The 24,970-nt window shown below is 41.5% G+C and overlaps 2 protein-coding genes across 2 annotated transcripts; both read right to left on the reverse strand.

The window, feature by feature from the left end:
• Window positions 1-509: 509 nt before the first annotated feature.
• Window positions 510-9,498, reverse strand: LOC134435164 (uncharacterized). The gene is made up of 3 exons (XM_063184015.1): window positions 9,367-9,498; window positions 7,063-7,190; window positions 510-4,576 (listed from the first exon to the last, which is right to left on the reverse strand). The coding sequence occupies exons 2-3, from the start codon at window positions 7,160-7,162 to the stop codon at window positions 840-842; spliced, it is 3,837 nt and encodes a 1,278-aa protein (XP_063040085.1). The 5' UTR covers window positions 7,163-7,190; window positions 9,367-9,498; the 3' UTR covers window positions 510-839.
• Window positions 9,499-11,839: 2,341 nt separating this feature from the next.
• Window positions 11,840-21,888, reverse strand: LOC134435166 (uncharacterized). Its single transcript, XM_063184019.1, has 3 exons — window positions 21,684-21,888; window positions 17,499-19,759; window positions 11,840-11,878 (listed from the first exon to the last, which is right to left on the reverse strand). Exons 1-3 carry the CDS (start codon window positions 21,886-21,888, stop codon window positions 11,840-11,842), a joined length of 2,505 nt encoding a protein of 834 aa, XP_063040089.1.
• Window positions 21,889-24,970: the final 3,082 nt, after the last annotated feature.

The raw sequence follows: 24,970 nt of genomic DNA on the forward strand, positions 1-24,970 counted from the left end.
ACCCCAAACATACATCTAAAACCAAAACAGACTGTTAGTAACAAAATAAATGAAACACAATATAGACGCATAAAGCACGTCAATAAGAAGAAAAAAAAGAAACTGCTCCCAAAATAGGGCTATGTGTTATGTGAGTGTGTGTGTATGTGTGTGTGTGTGTGTGTGTGTGTGTGTGTGTGAACGCTGTGTAGAGGTTCAGACTATCAGTGTTTGTTGGGCTCGAAGCCACTATTTAATCTCCATCTTAAAGGAGGCTAAAGAGGGACATTCCCTCATATGTAGTGGAATAGAGTTCCATAATGCCTTTAGTAGATAACGCATTTTGGCTAAAGAAGGCTAAAATCCTAGTTTTGTTCATTCAGTGCAATTCAAATTACATTACACTACATTCCACTGCATTTGGCAGACACTTTTTAACCAAAGCGACTTACAATCATGGACATAATCATAGCCAATATCACTAGCAGATCCGAAGGGCACAGGACATATGCAGAACAACAAATAGAACAACAATTAGAACATAATTTCATCAATGCAATAATAACACAGAACCAACTAAATAAAACGCTAATAACTGCAGCAAATCTGAGAAATTACTGAAAGAGTAAAAAGACATTGTCATAATATGGGTGATGCACAGTATGAGTACATAATGTCTTCACATTTATTAGTGAAGTATTTTAACTGACAAGTTGGAATGATTGACTTTTGATAGCGACCCTGGACAAGAGTACTGCACGTAAACATTCTAACACAACTAGTAAGATTATATAGGCCTACAGACATTAAAAGGTTAGATACCACAGGCAAGACTTCCTTACGTAACCTTTCTAGATTTGTTACTCGGTAAACCAACTCACGATATTACTGAAGACCCTTTTAGTACGATCTTTAAGTCCAGGCTTGCTCTTTGCCATTTTCTGAACCACAACAGCTTTTTGTCTCACTACCGTTAACTCTTGGATGCGCTCGTTATATCCAGGTCTACACTCCTGTTTCTCGGACTGTATCATCAGATCAATGTACTCAGTAGTAGACAAAGGATCTGGCCGAAGTGCGATCTGTTTCAGACGTGTCAGACACTTATTTACAGTATTCATCATCTCAACAACCTCCTCCTGCACTAGCTCATATTCAAGGTTCAACTGTGACATCATTTTCTCTGTGGTCATCTGCTCTCCAAGTGCTTCTTCAAATTTTGTCTTCAGATTCTGGTACGTCCTCTTTTCTTTCACACGTTGTGTCTCAAATCGGTACTCCATATTGTGATGAATGTTCCATATACATTTTCCAGGGCAAACTGTGCAATAGCCATTAGAACCTATTGCAACACAGCCCCTTTTATCCTCATCTTTTGGTATACCACACCTGCGGTGGCAGGTGAAAGTGCATTGAAGGCAGTTGGTGATGTATTCTCCTCTTGGAATATCAATCTTCTGAGGTTTCTCAACCTCTACTTCATATTCAAAGTCCCTGTTCTCCTCAACTTGGTTCTTGTGTTTGTCCAGTGCTGCTTCTGTTGTTCGTATTTCCTCCATTTTTGACAAACCCTTTTGGATGAGTGGCTGCAATCCCTCAACAGTTGCCTCCAGCCGATCACGCTCCTGGAGAACTTCCTTTGTCAGACTCAGACTTTGGGTTGTCATTGTCTTCAGATGAGTGAAGAATTTCTTCAGGCTGCTTTTCCCCATTTTCCAGAACATGTAATCAAAATCCTCCTCCTTGTCCTCATCAGAAGAGTCTTTGCCATCCTTATTCTCTTTGATGTTGTTGGCAAAAAGTGCAGAGTTGTTGAATTTGAAATAGATGAGGGTCCCATCCTTTTGTTTGGCACATGGAATGTCGGCCTCTTTGATGGCTGCCAGTACTGGAGGAGTTTTGGCGTCAGCAAAGGTGACCAGAGTGATGATGTTGCTGGCGATGTCCTTACCAAACACAGAGAGAATAGCATCAAAGATGTACCTCTGTGTGTGTGTCAGACGAGCTAAAGCAGCCTGCACTACAAAACACACAGCGTCAATTGCATCAATGCCATCCTTATTTGTGAAGAACTGTTTTATTTGGTCTGTAATCTCCTTGTCATGTTTGATCCCTCTGGTGTCCCCGAACCCTGGGGTGTCAATGATAGTGAGTGAATATGGAACTTGGAATTCATCTGTGTGGTAAATCTGATAGGCTGTCACCGCTGAGGTCTGACTGTGTGCTTGAGTTTTCTGAGTATCTTCATCAATCAGTTTAAATCTCCAGTCATTGTCCCAGTCAACTCCCAGTACGTAGTTGATTATGCCATTGATGAGGGTTGTTTTGCCAGATCCAGTGGCACCAACAAACATGATGGTTTTGTTTGGGGGGTTGCCTAATGGCTTGGGTTTTCCAAACTCCATTTTTCTGAACTGAACTGTGGTTGCCTTTTGTAAATTTAGCCCATACACTGGTAGGGTTACTGGTGGGTTACCTGATGGCAACATAGTGAACCTTTTTTTGTCCTGTGGCCCTTCCCTGGTTGTAGCCAGTAAAATGTCACCATAGTCACTCATTCCACTCTTTGCATCTGTGCGCATCCTGATGGAGTAGCTAGTGTTCAGTTTCAGGTTCTTCAGAGTAGATTTGTACATTTCTTTTTTTGTGTCTTGTTTTTGCCAACGACTGCTGTGTTCCTCCTTGTACTCAATAAGGTACTGCTCTACACCTTCACAATTTTCTGGGTTTAACCAGCTCAGTGTAATTGAATTTGCCTTCTTTTCAATTACTTTCACATTGGTTGGTGGGCCAATGTTGGTTGAGTAAGCCTTCACATTCTCAACTTTTGCTTCAGTTGGTGGGCTAATAGTGGTTTTGACAGTAATAGCATCACTGCTGATGGAATAGCCAAGTTTACCCACAGCTGTGACTCTGATCTCATACTCAGTATCTGGTTTCAGTCCTGATAGGGTCACTGTTTTCTCGTTCTTCTGCACAGGGTGAGAAATCCATTCACTCTTCATTCTGAACTCTACCAGGTGCTCTACAGTGGCAGAATCTGGGTCTGATACCCCAACTGTTAATCTGTGGTATGAAACATCAGAGGTGGTTGGAGTGGCTGGTTTGGATGGAGGAGTGAAGGGGACAGGCTCATCACACCCACCTTCATATATGAATATACAGGCTCCAGGGAAACGGTCATCATATCTGGATGCAACAATGAATTTTGTGTCAACACTGCTCTTCAACTCCTTCAATTGTTTGAACATATGTAACTGTGTCCTCATGCTTTGTCTTGTATCAGCAGAAAGCCACTCTGTGTTTATAGGACGTGATGGATTCATTGTATCTCGAGCGTCAAATGTTCTCTTGCGAGTTGTATTTCTGGTCTGTAAAGTATCTGGACATTCTCTCATCATTTCTGCTGGAGTAAGGAAATGTGATTGTTTCATGAGGCAGCTATCAGGCTGGTCTATGGAGGTAAATGTGAAGCTCACGACATTTGTGATGTCTAAATCAGATAAAAGATCATCCAAGTTGTCATCTAATTTTGCACCAAGTTTCTCCAGCTGCTTGAGGAAGGACACCACTGTGTCTGATTCCTTGTCTTTCTTGGTTAGCCACTGATCCAGGTCTCTGCTGTTGAATGGAGATTTCTCATGTTCCTTAAGGATGTCTGCAAGGGCATGCTCCTCTTTTCCACCCCCTCGGATAGAGGGAAGTACTGACCCTAACATCTGCACAAACTCAAGCTTGTAGTGACGGCAGTTTTGCATGAAAGTACGAAGCTTCTCCTCCATGACAGGGAATGTAGTTGCTGCTGTGTTCTTCAGCAGGTCATTGCATCTCATCTCTGTCACGTTTAAGTGCTCTATGACTCCTGATGTGTATGTGATGAGGCTGTTGCTGATTTCTCTTTGTAGTTTTGCAGCATTTGAGTCCAATTTCACCAGAGGGTACAGCCACACCCTGACTGGAACAGCATGCTCTCCATTCTCTCCAAGCAACTTTGGAAGTTGTCTGTAAACATCCATAGCCTCGATAAATGATGATGGATTGCTGGCAAGATGGAAATCTCCGTGGAATGTGCAACTGAATTTTTCCACGGCACATTTCTCTCTTTCATCCATGTCAAAAGATGCCTCTGCACTTATTTTGATGAATTTCAGCTTATCCATCATCAGTTTGGCTTCCCCTTCAATATGTTTCTTGTCTTCGTCGTTAGATGATTCTCTGTCAAACATGAAGTAAGCACTGGCCCCGTACAAGATGGCAGTGACAACATGTGTGGCTGTGCCATCTTTAAAAACGTTGGGATGGGATACTTGTCCACGACTCAAGTGAGACATTGTTAGTGATTCATATCTTGTTGTTGTTTTGTAATGAAGAGTGAGCCGCTGTTGTTTATGAGATTTCTTTGTGTCCTGGAAGTATTTAGCTGATCCTGACACATTCACTAGTCCTCCAAGGAGACTTAGTTTCAGAGATCCAGATACATTCAATGAATTTGACTTCTCATCAATTGAGTCTGATGCTGTGATATTGAATTCTGTGTTTTGTTGTCCTGTTTGACAAGTATTCTGCCGCAGGTCCTCATTATCCCACAATGTAACACCTGTTTGGAAATTAATAGTTTTATTAAGGAGATCAATGACTTCAAAGACTACTTACTTTTGTTGGCATTATACTGTCCTTGCACTACATTATTCTTATTTCATCTGCTTACGGTTTTTGGTTATTGATGTTAAACACACTGAACTGTGTAAGGCAAGGCAAAGCCATTTTACTTGTATAGCGTATTCCATTCCAAATAAAATGTACAAATAAAAGCATTAGAACATGGCAACTGAAATGAACATTTGTTCGATACCTCTCTGCCCTCCTGCCCTGGTTAACCTGAACCTGAAAGCCCTCTGCCCAGTGTTGCCAGGTGTGTCTGATCAAATCCCAAAGCCAATTTCAACAAATTACATTGACTTCTATTGGCCCAAATGGGCCGGGAAAAAACCTGCCTTTTGACATTGAATGCTGCCTTGACCTTGTCTCAAAAGGTTCTCAAAATGCGCTAAACTCCGCTCAATTTCAACAAATTGCATTGACTTCTACGGGCCCAAATCGCCAATTGGCCTATTTTTCCCGTTTTTACCCACACACGGCCATCCCAAGTAGCCCAATTGGGCGGGTAACCGCTCAATCTGGCAAAACTGCTTCTGCCTTTTGACATTGAATGCTGCCTTGACCTTGTGTTTACTGCTGCCTCAATTCCTATCTGCCCAGTTCCTCTGCTCTGCTGTTGTGTGCCAAGTGTCAACCAAGGATTTCCAGACCCAACAAGTGAGCCTGAGACCTATAGCCACTAAACTGACATACCATTCAACCACTTGCACCCACCCACATACACCCACCCACCCACACACACACACACACACACCCACACACACACACACACACACACACACACACACACACACACACACACCCACACACACACATACGCACAGGGAAGATAACAGGGGGGACAAAGGGGTCACTTGTCCTAGGCCCAAGGAGAGAAGGGGCCCAGAATTGGATCCTCATTACATTGGGTTTGGGGCCCTTTCAGATGTCTTTGTCCCGGGCCCAGCCAAAGCTGTCAGTAGCCCTGTACACGTACGCTCACACACACACACACACACACACACACACACACACACACACACACACACACACACACACACACACACACACACACACACACACACACACACACACACACACACACCCTTCCCCTTGAACCCTTTAATGATCTGTCTGAACGTGACACAATTGTGGTTCTCTTCTGTCTAGGCTGTGATAATGATATCATTAAACAGTGCTGGGACTCTCCCTCTAGATATCTGGGTACACAACAACAGAGCAGAGTGATCCATGGCTAGTGAGCCACAGAGTGCGCCTTAATATGCAACCTTGCCTCCTCCACTTGCGCTTGTCTCCTCGTCCCGCCTCCTGGCCCCTCCTCCGTGGAGAAAACGATAAAGTTTCCCAGCTTTCAGCCTAACCACAACAACTTTTGATCCCAATTGCAAAAGAGAAAAAGAATCTACAATTGAGCTTTTGCAAGATATTGAAATATAATGCTGTTGTCAGTGATGTCATCATGACGAGAAGCAAGTGGAGGAGGCAAGTGGAGGAGGCAAGGTCGCATATTAAGACGCACTGCCAGACTCATCGCCACAACCAAAGGAGATGCCATTCAGTCATTGGAACACACACACTTCCTTTAACCTTTAATTAACTGTCTGAACGTGCCACAATTGTGGTCCTTGTCTGGCCAGGCTGTGCCCTCCTAGTGACGGGTCAAGAGCAATGCAAGTACTTTCTGAGTTCCCGAAAATACGGAAACTCCTCACACTCTGTCAGTAACCAAACAACCATAAGAAAACCAAGGGAGGCGGGTCAACCATGCTGTTTGGGAAATGTTAATTGTTATGGTCTTTGTCAGACCAAGTCTCGAAGAGATCTGAACGTTGATGATAATCAGGCTAGTCCTCGTCTCTCTGTGACCTCAAAATATTTATAATCGAAGGTCAATAATTTGGATTACAAAGAGAAAGCATCTGAGAACAGCTTCGTCTTGTATCTGGCTTTGAAATGGTAGGGCCAATTTTTTTAGCATCGTCTGGAAGCTGGTTCCAAAGCTTTCCAGCATAGCAGCGAAAGGCTGCCTCACCACACTTTGTTTAGAAATTGGATATTTCCAACAAGTTTTTCCTCATTGATCCTAGAGGTATAGTTGTGTATACAGCTGAAACATATCCAGTATGTATCTGAGTCCCATCCCATTTTAATTACGACACGTTGGGTGTCAGCAGCACAGCTATGGTAATTTATTGCGTTTTGTCTTCATAATGTGCTTAGTGGCTGCACAAGTATACAGTATGTGTATGAAATGTATACTGCTACGTGAATAAGACTGCCTTGCCTTGGCAGCTTTACGAAGTTAGTGTTAAAAGGTTATCCAATTAACATGTTTACTGTGATCCCAACAATACCTCTTATGCTTTCTATAATTCTGTATGTAGGCCTATGTGTTTGATATCTGTTTGATCCTTGAGCCCTCACCTGGAACAAGGAAATCCCTTCTGCAATCGTACAGCATCCCAAGTGTAAATGGCCTCCCCAGGGCAGCAGTCTCTATGATGTCCTCAGCAGACGATGCCATTCTTCATGCACAATTCTGTACCTGTTGCCTAGAAGGGGTTAACGGAAAGTGAAAGTCAAGAGAAAGTGAAATACACAGCATGCTACAGCACACAGTTCATAAACAACAAACCTCTCTTAAGAAACAGTCCACCTTATTTCAGGAAATTGTTTATCTTGTAAAATATGAGTATATCTTAACTTATCTTTTTATCTGTGTCTGCAATGCATAGTTAACAGAACCCATATTTAAGGCAGCAGTAAAATGGTACCAAATAAAATTCAATGTACTTGTAAGCCACAGGGCAGCCTGACAGATGAACAGGAGAGCAGTGTGTGGGGACATCAGGGTACCTCTGTCACAGGGAGGAGCTACTATGCTCAGGGTACCTTAGTCACAGTGGGGAAGCTACTATGCTCAGGGTACCTTAGTCACAGGGGGAAGAAGCTACTATGCTCAGGGTACCTTAGTCACAGGGGGAAGCTACTATGGTCAGGGTACCTTAGTCACAGGGGGGAGCTACTATGCTCAGGGTACCTTAGTCACAGGGGAAGCTACTATACTCCGGGTACCTTAGTCACAGGGGGAAGAAGCTACTATGTTCAGGGTACCTCAGTCACAGGGGGGAGCTACTATGCCCTGGGTACCTTAGTCACAGGGGAGGAGGGAGGGTTCTGGTCATACAATCTTCTCTGATGGCATCAGGAATCGAAATGGAAACTCTCACAGGGCAGGAAGACCTCCTGAATTTAACACATATAATAAAGTAAAGTCCATATTTAAAAAAAAAACTTGGCAAAACCATCAAATGTCCAAACATGTTACATAAAATTGTATTCTTTCAAGTTACGTTAGTTGCCGTGTATGTCTATTTACGCAGATGTTTTTTGCCCATTACACATATGTACAGTATCTCAGACAAATTCCACGCTGGCATGACATTAAAGTCTATTATTAATAATAAGCTATTACTTTGTTTTCTTTTATTTTAAACAGACTCATACTAATATTTACATAGGCCTAACATGTTAAGATTCATCAATTTAAAATGTCAAATCTTCTTTAATATTTTGTCATAGGCCTGGTAAGCCCATAGTACACCAGTGGGGTGGTACTGCAGAGAAACAACTTTCCTCAAGCACTATGCAGTAGAGGATGACATTTTTCGTGAATCCCACAGGTCCTGCGGGATTCACAGGATGGGAGTCAAAATCTTAAAGATGAACAGGAGCGGGCAGGAGCGGGAATAAAGATAAATGGGAGCGGGCAGGAGCGGGAATAAAAATGAACGGAAGCGGGAATGCTCGCTTATTTTTCATTTAAAAAAATCGTTTTTTGACGAAACGGGAGTGGGATTGATTTTGAATGGGAGTGTCAAGGATTGGGAAAAATTCTTTTCAGGAGCGGATGGGATGGGATTTGTTTCTTTTACTCCAGTCCGGGATGGGACGGGATGGGATTTTTTTTCTGGGGCGGGAGTGAAAATCCACTCCCGTGTCATGCTCTAATATGCACACAGCGTCATAGTGATTACAGTCACGTGCATGCGACCAAAAAACGAATGGAAAACACTTTTTGAACATTTACATTTAGAAAATGATTTTTTAATATACAGTTTGTACTTCATCTGTCTGTGTCATTTACGCTCTAACATCATTTGACTTGACAATTACATCACGGGACATTCTGTGCGAACAAAGAAAGTAAAATAAAATACAAAAGGCAATGGATTCTTCTTACTTTTAATTAATTATAGTACCAGAGAGAGAGAGAGAGAGAGAGAGAGAGAGAGAGAGAGAGAGAGAGAGAGAGAGAGAGAGAGAGAGAGAGAGAGAGAGAGAGAGAGAGAGAGAGAGAGAATACATCAACTCTTTTAAAGAGAAAGGGTAAACAAACGTGTGTTGCTTTGTGTATAGAAATACATTTGACATTTAATTTGGTTTAATTGTAAAGGTCTATAATTAAATGCCATTGCAGATACCTGTGTCCCCATACCTATGTTCTGGTCTGGTTGTCCAAGCCAGACTGATGCAGCATTTTATATTCTCATAACATTTCATTCTTGATTTGACTTTCAAAACACATTTTTTTGATTTTCCATACATACAAACTGGACTCAGGCACAACGCGTCAGGATAGGCTATCAGTAAACAACTAGGCTATAGTCTCTACAGTACTAATGTGAAATGTTAGTGACTTTACAAAGAAAAAAAATGTCCACTTACGGTTTGAGGTAAGGTTCTTCTGGCCAGGTGTAGAAGAGTTTGAGAAAGGTCTGAGCATGAAGTAGAATATGAATCAGATGAATGCTAGTCTTCAACTGGGTGTTTCTCCAGGGGTGTGTTTTACACCACCCATTACAGTATGTGGCCTGATTTCTTGTAAGTCAGATGCTTGCTGTGTTATCGGCAAGATAAAGTATGAACTGGAAAATAAATATTTATGGTGCAGAAGATAAAGATTGGACTCTGGACTCTGGGCTGGTTTACGGCCGGATCCAATGCCCTGACCTGTATCTCCATGGCAACGCCCTAATCTCCATGGCAATGCCCTGACTGTATCTCCATGACAAATATGTGTGTCACAGAAGTGAGTACACTCCTCACATTTTAGCAGATCTGTAAGTACAGTATACTTTTCTTGGAAAAACATTAAAAACATTTTGCTTTGACAGAATGAACAGTATACAGCTTTTATAATTGCTTCATATTATTGTTCACTTAAAAATAGTTTCAAAATAGAGCCATAAATATCTAAAAATTTACCTCTCAAAAGTCAGTAGGCCACACCATATGTTTAAAATCCAATAGCAAGGATCATGATCTGCTTCAGTAGTCACAGTCACAGACATGCATGTTTCTTTTGGTTAAATTCACTTCCCATGTCAGTCCTACTACCATGCATACATTGTAATGTTCAGAGATGCAACATATTATTTTATAATGCAGTTCTTAACTCACGGGAACGTTGCTTATTTTGCATGGTTTGTTTTTGGTGCACATTAGTTATTTAATGAATGGAGATAGGCCTATTTATTTTGTTTTGCTATGCTTTTCCTACCCCCTCTGAGGTAGGCTACATTCACTGGGCAGTCATGGGTAAGCAGTTAGGGTGTTAGACTTGTAGCCCAAAGGTGACCGGTTCGACTCCCGAACCGTCGGGTTGGTGGAGGGAGTAATTAACCCATAGAGGTAGAAAATAACACTAGAGAGGACACAGCAATTTGCGACAGCACTGGGAAATGGCAGCTGGAGCTTCCCAACTTCCGTAGGTAGTGTAGGTACTTTCAGGCAATGCAAGTCAATGGAGAACACGCCCACCCCTGTCAAGAAATTAACTAAAACTGTGTCAATATGAAGTAACACATTAATCAAAGACCAGATTTGAAATGTCAGGCTAAAGTACTAATGTCACATGAGTCGCTAAAATACTTTTAAAGATCAAATTATCTTTTATGAACATAGTTAGCAACACACTTCAACTATTGTCCTTGTATAGTGTGTTGATGGACATTTTCACATGATTAAGCCATTTTTGACAGAGGTGAGCCTCGTTCTCCGTTAATTTCCATTGCTCTGATCTACCTACAGATAATGGCCGCTACAGATTGCCGTAAAAAGGGGGGCGGGGTCCTCTCTAGTGTTATTTTCTACCTCTATGAATTAACCAGTGCTCTCCCCGATGCTCCTTCAAGACTGATGTAATGCAATTTTGTTGTGTGCATGTACACTTGTGTGCAGTGTGCACTTGTGTGCTGTATCACAATGACAATGGGAGTTGGAGTATCCCAGGTGGGCTTTCACTTCACTTTTACAGTAACTAGCCTCTGGCGCCCTCACCTGGACATAAGGTGAGCTGCAGTGCCCAGAGGTCTCCGACACCAAAACACACGAAGACGAAAACACAGCAGCACCAGAGACGATTCTCTCACACAGCAGCAGCTGCAGAGACGAGTCTTTAGCAGCAGCAGAGACGAGTCTTTAGCAGCAGCAGAGACGAGTCTTTAGCAGCACCAGAGACGAATCTTTAGCAGCAGCAGAGACGAGTCTTTAGCAGCACCAGAGACGAGTCTTTAGCAGCAGCAGAGACGAGTCTTTAGCAGCACCAGAGACGAGTCTTTAGTAACACCAGAGACGAGTCTTTAGCAGCACCAGAGACGAGTCTTTAGCAGCAGCAGAGACGAGTCTTTAGTAACACCAGAGACGAGTCTTTAGCAGCACCAGAGACGAGTCTTTAGCAGCAGCAGAGACGAGTCTTTAGCAGCAGCAGAGACGAGTCTTTAGCAGCACCAGAGACGAGTCTTTAGCAGCACCAGAGACGAGTCTTTAGCAGCAGCAGAGACGAGTCTTTAGCAGCAGCAGAGACGAGTCTTTAGTAACACCAGAGACGAGTCTTTAGCAGCACCAGAGACGAGTCTCTCTCACAGCAGCACCAGAGACGAGTCTTTAGCAGCACCAGAGACGAGTCTCTTTCACTGTCCAAACACATAGACCAAAACTACAGCAGTACCAGAGACGAGTCTTTAGCAGCACCAGAGACGAGTCTCTCTCACAGCAGCACCAGAGACGAGTCTTTAGCAGCACCAGAGACGAGTCTCTCTCACAGCAGCACCAGAGACGAGTCTTTAGTAACACCAGAGACGAGTCTTTAGCAGCACCAGAGACGAGTCTCTCTCACTGTCCAAACCACAGACCAAAACTACAGCAGCAGAGACGAGTCTTTCTCGCAGGCCAGCGGCTGTAGACACAGGCAGAGGAAGAGGACAAGGAGGAACAGAGACATAAACACAACTTAACAGGCAAGGGAAGGCAAGTTTATTTGTATAGCGCATTTTATGCACAGGTGCAACTCAATGTGCTTCACAAAAATAAATTAAGTGTAAAAAGAAAGGAAACAAGAGAGTAATTACAGTCAAAGAAAATTAAAAGATCAACATAAAACCTTAAGCAATAACAACAATAAAATTAAATAAAAACTGCTAGGGCAAAGCCTCTGAGAACAGCTTCACCTTGAGCCTATATATTAAATCATCAACAGTGGGTGCATTTTTTTTTTTTACGTCATCTGGAAGCTGGTTTCAAAACTTTACAGTGTAGGAGCTAAAGGCTGCCTCTCCACATTCTATTTGGACTTTTGGAATTACCACATACACAATGTGCCATAACAACTAACATACTGACATTACATGTAATTTCTCTCTCCGTCTCTCTCTCTCTCTCTCTCACACACACACACACTGTGTGTGTGTGTGTGTGTGTGTGTGTGTGTGTGTGTGTGTGTGTGTGTGTGTGTGTGTGTGTGTGTGTGTGTGTGTGTGTGTGTGTGTGTGTGTGTGTGTGTGTGTGTGTGTGTGTCTGTGCTGTTAAGGCGTGTAGTTGCTCAGTGTCCTGTCACTCCGTCTCCAGTTCACACATGTTGGACAGTGCGTGCCTGCCTGTGCGCGTGCGTGTGTGTGATGTCTCCAACCATGCTGGTCAGTTGTGCGCAGAGGTGGAAAGAGTACTAAAATATTGTACTCAAGTACAAGTACTGTTACTCTGTTGAAAATGTACTCAAGTACGAGTAAATTTACCAGTCAAAAAAACTACACAAGTAAAAGTAAAAAGTAAATAATTTAAAATGTACTTTGAGTAAAGGTAAAAAGTTACTTTTTATCAATCAGCGTTTTCTGCCTCTAGGTGTGCAAGGGGTGCACTGGGTTAGAGGAAGAACAGCTAATGTTGATCTCCTCGGAGTTAAGTGAATCTCCATCGTCAGCCTCCATGTCAGCCAACATCGTTTGAGTGAGAGACAGGTCGCACGCGCCAACTCTTTATAAACTAGGCTAGAATTCTAGAGGTTTTTTGTTTGTTTGTTTGTTTGTTTTTTTTACTCAGTAACGCTTGTGCTGAAAAATGTACCAAAGTACATTACTCAAAAGAAAATGTACTTAAGTAAAAGTAAAATTACAAATTTTAAAAAGTAGTTTAAAAAGTACAAGTACACAAAAAAGCTACTCAATTACAGTAACGCGAGTAAAGTAATTAGTTACTTTCCACCTCTGGTTGTGTGTGTGTGCGTTTGTGTGTGTGTGTGGAACAGAGAGAGAGAGAGAGAGACACAGAGGAAGAGAGAGAGAGAGTGTGTCTGTGTGTGTGTGATGTCTCCCCACATGCATGCCTGCTGTTGTCAGTTGCTAAGTGCAGCATAATGGGTGAGTAATACAGTGAGCAAGGGGTCAACCCTCTCCAACTTGGTCAGCTGTGTGTGTGTGTGTGTGTAGACGTCCAACATGACACTGTCCTTCAGTGCTAACAGATGCTTTTGCTTACTGTAACTGTGAAAAGCACAAGTTTTCAAAACATTTTTTGAAAAGTGAATGCATGAAAGCCAAGCCAAAAAAATAATTAAAAAAAAACTCTTTTTTTGCATTTACAGAAAGCAAAAGTATCCATTGCACTGAAGGACGTCTTTGACCCGTGTGTGTGTGTGTGTGCGTGTGTGTGTGTGTGTGTGTGTGTGTGTGTGTGTGTGTGTGTGTGTGTGTGTGTGTGTGTGTGTGTGTGTGTGACAGGTGAGTAATACTGTGGGCCAGGGGTTCCCCACCCTCTCCAACTTGGGACCCACTTCACACTAGTGACACAACATCTTCGGCATAGCTTCTAGTCAGTCTAGGAGCAATACAAATATTGTTTCTGAGCTCCAGAGAAATCAGGAACTCCACCCACTTTGTTGGGAGGCAATGCACTTTGAGCCCCTGGGTAGAGGTGTGCTCAGGGCAGTGACGTGCTTTAAGCAGAGACTTTATAGAAACTGTTTGGTTAAATCTTCGGCACAGCCTTTTCTGGCCTCAACCAGAAGCAAATGGGACAGATGTATTGGGCCCAGGAGAGAGGAGGCCCAGAATTGAGGTGAGGGCCCATTAAGATGACTGTCCAGGGCCCAGCCAAAGCTGCCAGTGGCCCTGACTCTACACACAACTTAAAATAGGCTACCTGAACATAAGAGAAAATGACGTGAATTTACAAGAAGTCTGATTAATTGATTGATTGATTGATTGTTTACATGTATTGCCATTTCAGCAGCTATGGCTATATCATGGCCAATACAGATAGAAAAAAAAACATTTACAAGAAGTATGTCCAATATATTTGGTACATATTAAACTTCATCAAAGTTTTTATTTAAAGTCATCCCCATGATGTCATTAAACCAGCACAACAAGAGAGGATGCATAGTACGCATCTAGCTCAAGGTTTTTTTTGTTTTGTTTTGTGTTTTTTTTTTGGGGGGGGGGGGGCATTTTCATCTTTATTATTAGGATAGTACAGTGAAGAGGGGGACAGGAAACGAGTGGAGAGAGAGATGGGAGAGGCTGGGGAGGTGACCTTTAAGAAGGAATCCATTAAGGAAGGACACAGCTGGGTGGGGGTGATGCTTACTGCTTAGTTGCCATTTGGGGGGCATTAGACTGTTTTATTTTTATATTTCAATACTAAGGGGGTGTTGGCAGGCTTATGACGAGGTCCAGAGGGCATTGTGAGGCTTATGATGAAGTCCAGGGTGTTTATTCAAAAAAGTCCTTGTATTGGTTCGAACCAGTCTAGGCATTCTCCTCTGACCTCTTCCATCTCCTCTGCTGCTCAGTGTATATATTCTTTGTAAACCCTAGAGGTGGTTGTGTGAATATTCCAGTAGATCAGTATTTTCTGAAATATTCAATCTTTTAAATAACTCTTTTCCCCATTCTGATGCTTTGATGCGGTTTGAACTGCATCAGATTGTCTCGACCATGTCTACATGCCTAAATGCACTGAACTGATTGGCTGATCAGAAATTCATATCAAGAAACAGTTGGAAAGGTGAACCTATTAAAGTGACCAGTGAGTGTATATCCCAATATCACTATGCTTTTCCCCTCACTTACCCCTGAAGTGTGCTCGCCTTGCATACCTGTGATGTTTACATGTGCATACCTGTGATGTTTACCTGTGATAGTTTTATTATGTTTTTTGTTATTACATTACACTTGATTGACACTTTTTTTTTTATCCAAAGTGACTTACCGATATTACAGGCTATTGGTTGCAGTTCCTGCAATGTGGGGTTAGGTGCCTTGCTGAAGGACACTTTGGCCATGGATGGAGGTGTAGGGAGTGGTAAAGGCAGGATGTTTACTAACTCGTGTATATCTGGCCAATCAGCACTGCAGGGCCTGCATGTTGCAGTTCAGTGAAATGCAGCAGTGCTCAGATGAATGAGAAGTGAAGTACTTGATCAGGTGTTATTTCAGGAACAAAGCCAAGGTCATCCTCCTGTTCTATTTTGTTTTTGTACGGTGTGGCAATGCAGCTCTTGTAGCAAACTGATGTTTTACCACCATCAGAGTTAAGATGTAGGCCCATGTCATCGATAACTTTAAAAGGGCTCCCTCCAGTGGTAAAGTTACCAAACTGCCTTTTAAAAGAGTGCCTCATGTAGACATACAATGAGTGTCTGTTTAACCACTGCAGACATAGCCGCACGCACACACGCACGCACGCACACACAAGCAAAATTGCTTTTGGTTTAGTAGAGATTGTGTGTGCAGCAGTGTTCACATGAAGTGTGAAGTCCATGATCAGGTGATATTTGAGGAACAAAGCAACATTCATCCTCCTGCTCCTTGTTGCTAATGTAGCCTACGGTGTATGACAATGCCAACCTAACAGTAGCTCTCATAGCAGACCGGTGTTTTACCACCATCAGAGTTAAGACATGGGCCTACGACATGTCATTTATTACTTTAAAAGGGTCCCCTCTAGTGGTAAATAGTACACGTAAAAATTAGTGCCAATTTAACCACTGCAGACATCTATCTATCACATCTATATAGCCTTGGTTTAGTATAAATGTTCTGTGTGTGTGTGTGTGTGTGTGTGTGTGTGTGCGCGTGCGTGCGTACGTGCATGTGTGCTAAACAATATTCTCAACAGCATAATCTACTGCATCTCTTAACTACTATTATTGTTAATGTTTTATATACCTTAGTGGGACACTGCCTCACAGACCAAGACTATGGTTTTGGTTATGGAAGGTGTTACACAGAGAAAAATAGCGTGGCACGACCCATAAGGGGGGCCTTGGCTTGAATGTATCGGTATACAGGTATATAGTGTCGTGGTAAAGTTTGGGAACCACTCTGACATCCATACAGCTGATATACTGTATGGTCAAATGCACATTCAAATTCAATTCAGTTTTTTCTTGCAAAAAAAATATCGTACTCCATTATATTGCATTGTTTGAACAGGCTACTGTGAATTGAATATATCTATATGTGAATATGAAAAAAAAAAACTTTTTCATCACATTCTGCCACAATAGGGCAATAGGTAGGCTAACTTGAAAGTTTGAATAATTGACGACACACCATTTCTGTCCAGTAACTCAGAGGCACATACAGTACAGTGTTAAAGAATCTGAAGTCGAATGTAATAGATACAATCAGGGCTCTAATACCTGAGTCCAGACTCGGACTTGAGACTGGATTGAAGTCAGTTTTTCTATGGAGTTGCCTTGGACTCGCTAGTAGTTGCACTCAGACTTGGACACTGGACTTGCCAACTTTGGCTTTACATATAAATTGGACTTGGCTAGGACTCTGTCCTGTCTTGGACTTGTCTAGAAGTTGACTAGTCCCGTCCTTGGACTTGACTATATCCCTGGATGCAGTCATCAAAACAGTTTGAAGAGAGGATAAACACCAAGCAGAGTTTGACCCAAAGCAATTAAATAAAAAGTAACTTTTAATTTGACACAAATCACATGATTACATTAATTCAGCAAATCATAATAGGGAAGACCACAGATTAATCCTCATGCCTGGAGTTCTCTGTGTCTACATGTGTATCCAAAGTTAGACATTAGACACCAGTATAAGATCGCTGTCTCTTCTATATCTAATATCCTCAACAGTGAACACACCCCTCAGCAGTTAAATGATATTACACTTTACACATCACTTTATCAATAGTGATGGAATCATGTGATAACAATCAGCTAGTTATCATAATACACACTATGATACTAAAAAGTGATGAAAACTTAAATACCTAGAATTACAAGATGTAATGACATGATTAAAACAGATATACCCGTAAACATAACAAAACCAACAAAAACATTGCAAATAATTGTTGTAAATCTGGAAAAGTAATAGAAGAAAATAAATTTTGTCATAATAAGGAACAGTATGACACAGTAACTATTAGTCAAATATTAAAATTGGCACTGGTGAAGGTGGTATTTCATAACTGGCTTGGGAAAGAATATGTCACATACTTCACACATTCAAAATAGGTTATAATTTAAAATATCTCAGAAACTCATTGGCTACTGCCTTGCCTGATGCCTCTGTCCCAAGTGCAATGTTTTCTGCCACTTTCTGCACAAGATCAGCTCCTTCCCTGAGTTCCAGTAACTCTTGGATGCGCTGGTGAAATCCAGGTTTGGCCTCCTGTTTCTGTGACTCTATCAGCAGGTCAATGTAGTCTGGGGTACCCAAAGGATCCGGACGAAGGGCAATCTCTCTCAGACGAATCAGGCATTTAGTTACAGTTTCTATCAATTTTACAATCTTTCCCTGCACTTGGTGATATTCCTTTTCCAACTTTGCAATACTTTGTTCTATGCGCATCTTCTCTCCGAATGCTCTTTCAAATTTCCTCTTAAACTCTTGGTATGTCTTCTTCTCCTTTACACGTTTAGTCTCCCATCTGTGGGTCGTCCTGTTATGAACACTCCACACACATTTTCCTGGACACACTGTGCAGCATCCATTTCTCATTGCAGGACAGTTGTTTTTGTTCTCATCTTTTGGTATGTAGCAAGGGTAGTGGCAGGTGTAGTTACAGCTATGACAGTAGGTGATGAAATGTCCGAGTGGAATTTCAATCGTGTCAAATTTCTCCACCTCTACCTCGTACTCAAAGTCCTTGTTTGCTTCAATTGTGTTCTTGTGTCTATCCAGAGCAGCGTGCATGGTTCGTATTTCCTCCATGGTTGACAACCCCTTTCTGATGAGTGGCTGCACTCCCTCAACAGTTGTTTCAAGCTGTTTGCGCTCCTGGAGAACTTGCTTTGTCAGGGTCAGACTCTGGGTTTGCATTGTGTCTAGATGACAAAATAACTTTTTCATGCTTGCCTTTCCCATTTTCCAGAACATGAAATCAAAGTCTCCCTCGTCACCATGACCTCTTGTGTTGTCGACAAAAAGGACAGAGTTGTTAAACTTGAAATGGACAGGGGTTCCATCTTTCTCTGTGGCACATGGCATGTTGACGTCTTTGATGGCTTCCAGTACTGGCGGACTTTTGCCATCAGCAAAGGTAACCAGAGTGATGATGTTGTCGGCTATGTTCTTCCCAAACACGGACAGGATTGCCTCAAAGATGTACCTCTGTGTGTGTGTCAAACGAGCTAAAGCAGCCTGCACTACAAAACACACTGCATCAATTTCATCAATTCCATCCTTGTTTGTAAAAAACTGTCTAATTCTGTCTGTGATCTCCTTGTCTTGTTTGATTCCTCTGGTGTCCCCAAATCCTGGGGTATCAATGATTGTGAGTGAATATGGAACTTGGAATTCATCAGTGGGGGAAATCTGATAGGCTGTCACTTCTGATGTCTGACTGTGTGCTTGTGATTTATCGGTCTCTTCATCTATCAGTTTAAATCTCCAGTTGTCCTTCCAGTCAACTCCCAGTATGTAGTTGATTATGCCATTGATGAGGGTTGTTTTGCCAGATCCAGTGGCACCAACAAACATGATGGTTCTGTTTGGGGGGTTGCCTAATGGCTTGGGTTTTCCAAACTCCATTTTGTTGAACTGAACTGTGGTTGCCTTTTGTAAATTTAGCCCATACACTGGAGGTAGGGTTACTGGTGTATTACCTGATGGCAGCATAGTGAACCTTTTTTTGTCCTGTGGCCCTTCCCTGGTTGTAGCCAGTAAAATGTCACCATAGTCACTCATTCCACTCTTTGCATCTGTGCGCATCCTGATGGAGTAGCTAGTGTTCAGTTTCAGGTTCTTCAGAGTAGATTTGTACACTTCTTTTTTTGTGTCTTGTTTTTGCCAACGACTGCTGTGTTCCTCCTTGTATTCAATAAGGTACTGCTCTACACCTTCACACTTTTCTGGGTTTAACCAGTTCAAGGTAAGTGAAGTTGCCGTCTTTTCAATTACTTTCACATTGGTTGGTGGGCCAGTGTTGGTTTGGACAGTAACAACATCTCTGCAGACAGAGTAAGCCTTCACATTCTCAACTTTTACTTCGGTTGGAGGGCTAATGGTAGTTTTGGCAGTAACAACATCGCTGCTGACAGAACTGCCTTGTTTACTCATAGCTGTGACTCTGATCTCATACGCAGTGTCTAGCTCCAGTCCAGACAGGGTTACTGTTTCCTGGTTTCTCTTCACAGGGTCAGATTCAGTCCATTCAGTCTCCACTTTTGTTTTGTATTCTACCATTAAAATTTTACATTGTTGGCTAGATGCATTCACCCAGGTCAATGTTATAGAGTCTGCATTAACTTCCTTGACTTCCACATTGTTTGGTGGATCCATGGTAGTTTTAGAACTCTCAGCAGGAGCGTCTGTACACAATGGGAGATAGGAAATGAAAGACAAGAATAACGTTAGACTATAGACAAAGAATCTGAAACTACCTTGTGTCTTCCATGCGATATGTGCACTGTACACTCGTCTCCAAAAGAGTTGTCGCCTATCCATCTGTTTGGAATAACAGCTAATAACCTGACTTTCAATTAATCACTTGGCTCCAGAAGTCACTCATATGAAAGCTACAACCCTCTCGAATGAAAATGTATGTACAAAAATAAAGTTCATGCACCAAAGACCCTGTAATGACCACAGACCTGGCAGATTTTCACAAGACAAAAGTGTTGTCGCCTATCGAACATAATGTGAAAATGAGCAGATAAGTCACTTCAAAACACTTCAAATACGCAGATCGGGTGTCATACTTAATCACTGATTCACTCACACCTCTCCAGAAAATCAACTTTGGCCTTAGGTGTATGTTTAGGGTCATTGTAATCATGGAAAGCAACACAATGAAAATCAATGGAGTTCAATGAGAGATGGTGACATATTTGCTATTCGTAGAGCAATACATTTTTAACTTCATGATGTAATCAATGATAAAAGCCCTCACACACCAGCAGCATGCATGCAGCTCCACATAAGAGCTGTTTGATTTTAGGCACCATGTATTTTTTTTTCCAAATTCTTCACCCTTAACACCAAAGAAGTCTCTCCCACTGTCCTGTCTCAAAAAAGCCAGCCAAGAGTATGTCACGCCTAATTCTGACAAAAATGAAGGCTAATGGGACTCATACTCTGAAGTCAAGATCCCAAGATCAACCATTTTAGAACTGATAGCATAAAAACTGTATGGTGTTGGAGATGAAGAATATGAAAAAAGAGAAATGGTGCCTAAAGGCAAACATGGTACGGATACAGCTCTTATGAGGAGCTGCATGCATGCTGAAGGAGCTTGAGGGCTTTTATCATTGATTAAATCATGAAGTTTAACATGTATTGCTCTACGAATAGCCAATATGTCACCATCTCTCATTGATCTTCATTGTCTGTAGCCCCTTAATGCGCGCCGTACCTCCAATGGCACGCTGTAATAGTCATTGAAATGTAACTATCTTAGCACTACAATACTATGACACAACACAGGCCATTTAGTAATGCACCACGACTTGGTCATTACAATACTGGTAACAACAAATTCATAAAGCCGCGTCTTAAGGGGTTAATTGTGTTGCTTTCCATGATTACAATGACCCTAAACATACACCTAAGGCCAAAGTTGATTTTCTGGAGAGGTGAGAGTGAATCAGTGATTAAGTATGACACCCAATCTGCGTATTTGAAGTGTTTTGAAGTGACTTATCTGCTCCTTTTCACATTATGTTCGATAGACGACAAAAGTTTTGTCTTGTGAAAATCGGCCCTCTCTGTGTTCAATAAAGGGTCAATCTTTCTTTGGTGCATGAAATTTATTTTTGTACATACATTTTCATTCGGGGGGGTTGTAGCTTTCATATGAGTGACTTCTGAAGCCAAGTGATTAATTGAAAGTCAGGTTATTAGCTGTTATTCCAAACAGATGGATAGGCGACAATTCTTTTGGAGACGGGTGTATATAGTACAGTGTTGGGAGTAATGCGTTACAAAAGTAATCAATTCCTGTAATGCATTACTTTTTGCTGTAACGCAGTAATGTAAGGCATTACAGGGGAAAAAATCTGTTATATATACCGTACTTGCTAGAAATATACACAATGTAATATATGGGTCAGTTACAACAGTACAGTTGCAGATCTAAAAGTAAAACGAGATCTATAAATAAAATCTGGTCTCTTACGTGCCACAAAGTAAAGCCACATCATCCACTCATCATTAAACTTATCTTGTTGGTTTTTCATTGCATAGGTAATCCTTTCCATTTTAAACACTTCATACAGCACCTCTAGCCATTCATACTGGGTGGGTCTTTTTGAAGCCACCTCCTTGTTGTGGCCTTCTTAGCTGCCACCACCAACACCATCAGCAGGTATTTCACCACTTTACCACAGTCCAGATCCTCAAGATCCTTGCCATTACACGTTGAAGAAGAGCTCTGCCCGAAACGTTCGTGGGCGAATAAGAACAGCAACATCTGAAGAGTGCTGTCCTTTGCTTCCTTCATTCAGATATTCAAGATCACACAAGTACATAGTTTTAAAGTCCAGGTTGATGTTCATGCCTAATGCCTCCTGCAGGTCCTAAAAAGGAGTCATGGAGGGGGTAGTCCCAGAAATTGTGGTGATGATCTGCGTGATCACAACCACAGCATCTCCAATAGTTTGTGCGGAAAAACTGGCATTTTGGGCGGTGTGAAAAAGAATCTGATAATATTTTTCCAACTAATTATCACCCAGTGAGCAGACGGAACGTCTTCTGATTGGCTGAGCAGGTGTGCTTCATTCCCCAAGAGCAGGACACCTATGATGTCATGCGGGCGTGCGGGTGTCTAAGTAGCTTCCTTTCTATTATGTACTTCTATATCTACTACTATGTCTACTTTTATAATGTGAGTGTATGAACTCCCAAAAGGAGGAGAATGTGGAGAAATGTTTAGTTTCATCTTAGTTTTCTAATCTTCTACGATTCCTATATTCTATTTTCATTTTATTCTTGTGATTTGGCTGGGGAAGTCCCCATATAGTGACATATTCTTGTGTGTAAGCTTCTCTGTAATGGGTCACGTGACACTTATTGGAAACATGTGTGGGTGGGAGACGTGACGCCTTGTTTTTTCGTAACATTGGTTAAAAGCCTACAAAACTGTTATTTTTCCTTTAAAAAACATATGTCAATGAAACAAGATGTGGTACATTATGTTTCATATTAGTCTTAGATGTGAAGAAACATTTTTGTTAAGATTTATGTAAAGGTTTATATGTCAAATATCCTGCGGTGTGACTGTAACATTAATGAAACCTGGAATATAATATATATATATAAATTAACCAATAACATTTTGAATAATGTATGAAGCATTTGGCATGATTGCATAAATATTAACTTTATATTAAGATATATGAATGTATGTGAAAAAAAACTCAAGACAATAATATTAACTACAAGTTCAATTTCGTAACACAAATTGCGTCCTGCGGGGTGACATGTATGTCAATGTTTGTGAATGGGCAGCTGCAAGGCCAACTACAAGGGTCTTAAAGACTGGCTGCTAACCAGTCAGTACCTCAGTTATTGGAGAGTGCTGTGGAAGTTTAAGGTGACTCTTAACCTCTTAATATGTCTTCATATTGCAATCTTAGGTTCATTTTATGGTGTCCTGTGGTGTGACTGCTCTTATAGGAGGAAAAAAGTGTTTTTATAAATGAAAACACATATTAAGATTAAACACAATATCATTATCAAGTTAGCTTGAGCTCAGATGTCAGGCATGTATACAAAAGGATTAAAATGGCCTTAATACAGTGAATTCCCTGTGGTGTGACTCCATTTTCCTGCGGTGAGACATGCCTATGCAATGTGTTGATGCAGGACACATTTTCCCAAAAATGGCCAAAAAAAGGTGAAATTCCACAGGCAAGTAGGTGCTTTATTTTTTTCTATTTTCTTCCAATTTTTATCCATCATTTTTTTCAGGAATTTGAAAAACGTATTTTTTTTTTTGCATTACGCCCTTAAACGTCAACCACCCGTGTATCTACTTGGTGTGGCTGCTGAACAACAAATATAAAATTGCATATGCTGGACAACAAGACAATGGACTGTGGGCATCTGGCCATGCGGGACCCCATGTGCACAGAAGAAGCTGACGATATGGATTGTGGGGGAGGGAAATGGTTAAATAGGGTTGCCTTTTTTATCCACTTCAGAACTTGCTGGGTGGAATACTTCCTGTCTCCACGCAGTAACTTCTGAGTTGCTTGTCTGTCGATATTAAAATTATTACACACTTTTGCATCGTTTGTGCACGCAAAATTTACGTTTGTGCACAAATCGTTTTTATGCTAACTTTTAATTTTATGAAAGTAGGTCACTCAACACCCCGTCAACACCTAAATGACTCAAAAATGGTTGAAATCATTTGTGCCTCGCCGTGATTTCCAGCACTACATGTCGGGCTGAGCCAAATGGAGAAAATCGCGAACAAAGATCTATTTTTAGTTTTTGGTTATTTTCACTTTTTTTTTTGCAGAATGTTGACATTTTAGTCACAAACAAGATGTTCAGTGCAGCAGAAATTCACTTGGTTTGTTTAAAGGCAAACATTTTTGGCATCACTTTTAAATAAATCTTCAGATGTTTCACATGGGCGTGTTCTAGCCTACTTCCTACCTGAGGGAGAACTTACAGAGGCGGGCTTACAGTATCAACCAGCAAGCACGGCTTGTGTTTTCATCACTGAGAATGGACAAAGCAAAAACGGAGGAGGTGAACTGTGGATATCACATGAATCTGCCCAGCACTTGCTCTTATGGTACTGTGCGGCTGCTAAGCAAAACTTTTGTTCCCGCGATGGTTTAACGCAGGGGTGTCAAACTCATTTTGGTCCGGGAGCGCATACAACCCATGTGGACCTCAAGGGGGCCGCATTAGTAACATCATCGAAAAAAAAAACGTAAAGCAGAGGATTAGTGTTCAGTACTATCACATTTTAAGTGTGTTGGATATGTAGAAAGCAATGCAATACTGATAATCATATGCAAAATTTCCTTGACTTCATTCATTCATTGCCAACCGTCAATGAATTAAATATGGGATAGTTCATTTTGGCAGGGGGTCTGGGGGTTTTCCCCCCCCCAAAAAAATTGCATTTCTTAGATGTAGTTTCCTGCGTTTTCACGCATTCTAACGTCCCGTTTCCAGTTTCAGCTTAATAGGAACCAATACAAATCAAATTATATTTATTATTTAATTACAACCAATACCAATACAATACGAATAAGAAGTATTAACATTTGATCTCTATATATGAGGTCTATATGTAACCGGGGGTCTTAAAGGGTCCTGGCAAAGTGTGTGTTTTTAACGACTACGCCACTGGTGGCCTTTCACCACCGGATATACTTATAGAACAATGGTTCTTAGATCAGGTTTAACACAAGAGGGTTTCCCGCACACAGATAAGTGAGTGAAAAGGCAAAGACGTGAGGTTCCAGTCAAAATAACAGTAAATATTTATTGAAACATAATCAAACAGAAAAACAGAAATATGCTGCTGATTAAATAAAATAAGGCTTGGCGCACCAGGG

This window comes from Engraulis encrasicolus, chromosome 19 (genome assembly GCF_034702125.1).
Source record: "Engraulis encrasicolus isolate BLACKSEA-1 chromosome 19, IST_EnEncr_1.0, whole genome shotgun sequence".
Lineage (NCBI taxonomy): Eukaryota > Metazoa > Chordata > Actinopteri > Clupeiformes > Engraulidae > Engraulis > Engraulis encrasicolus.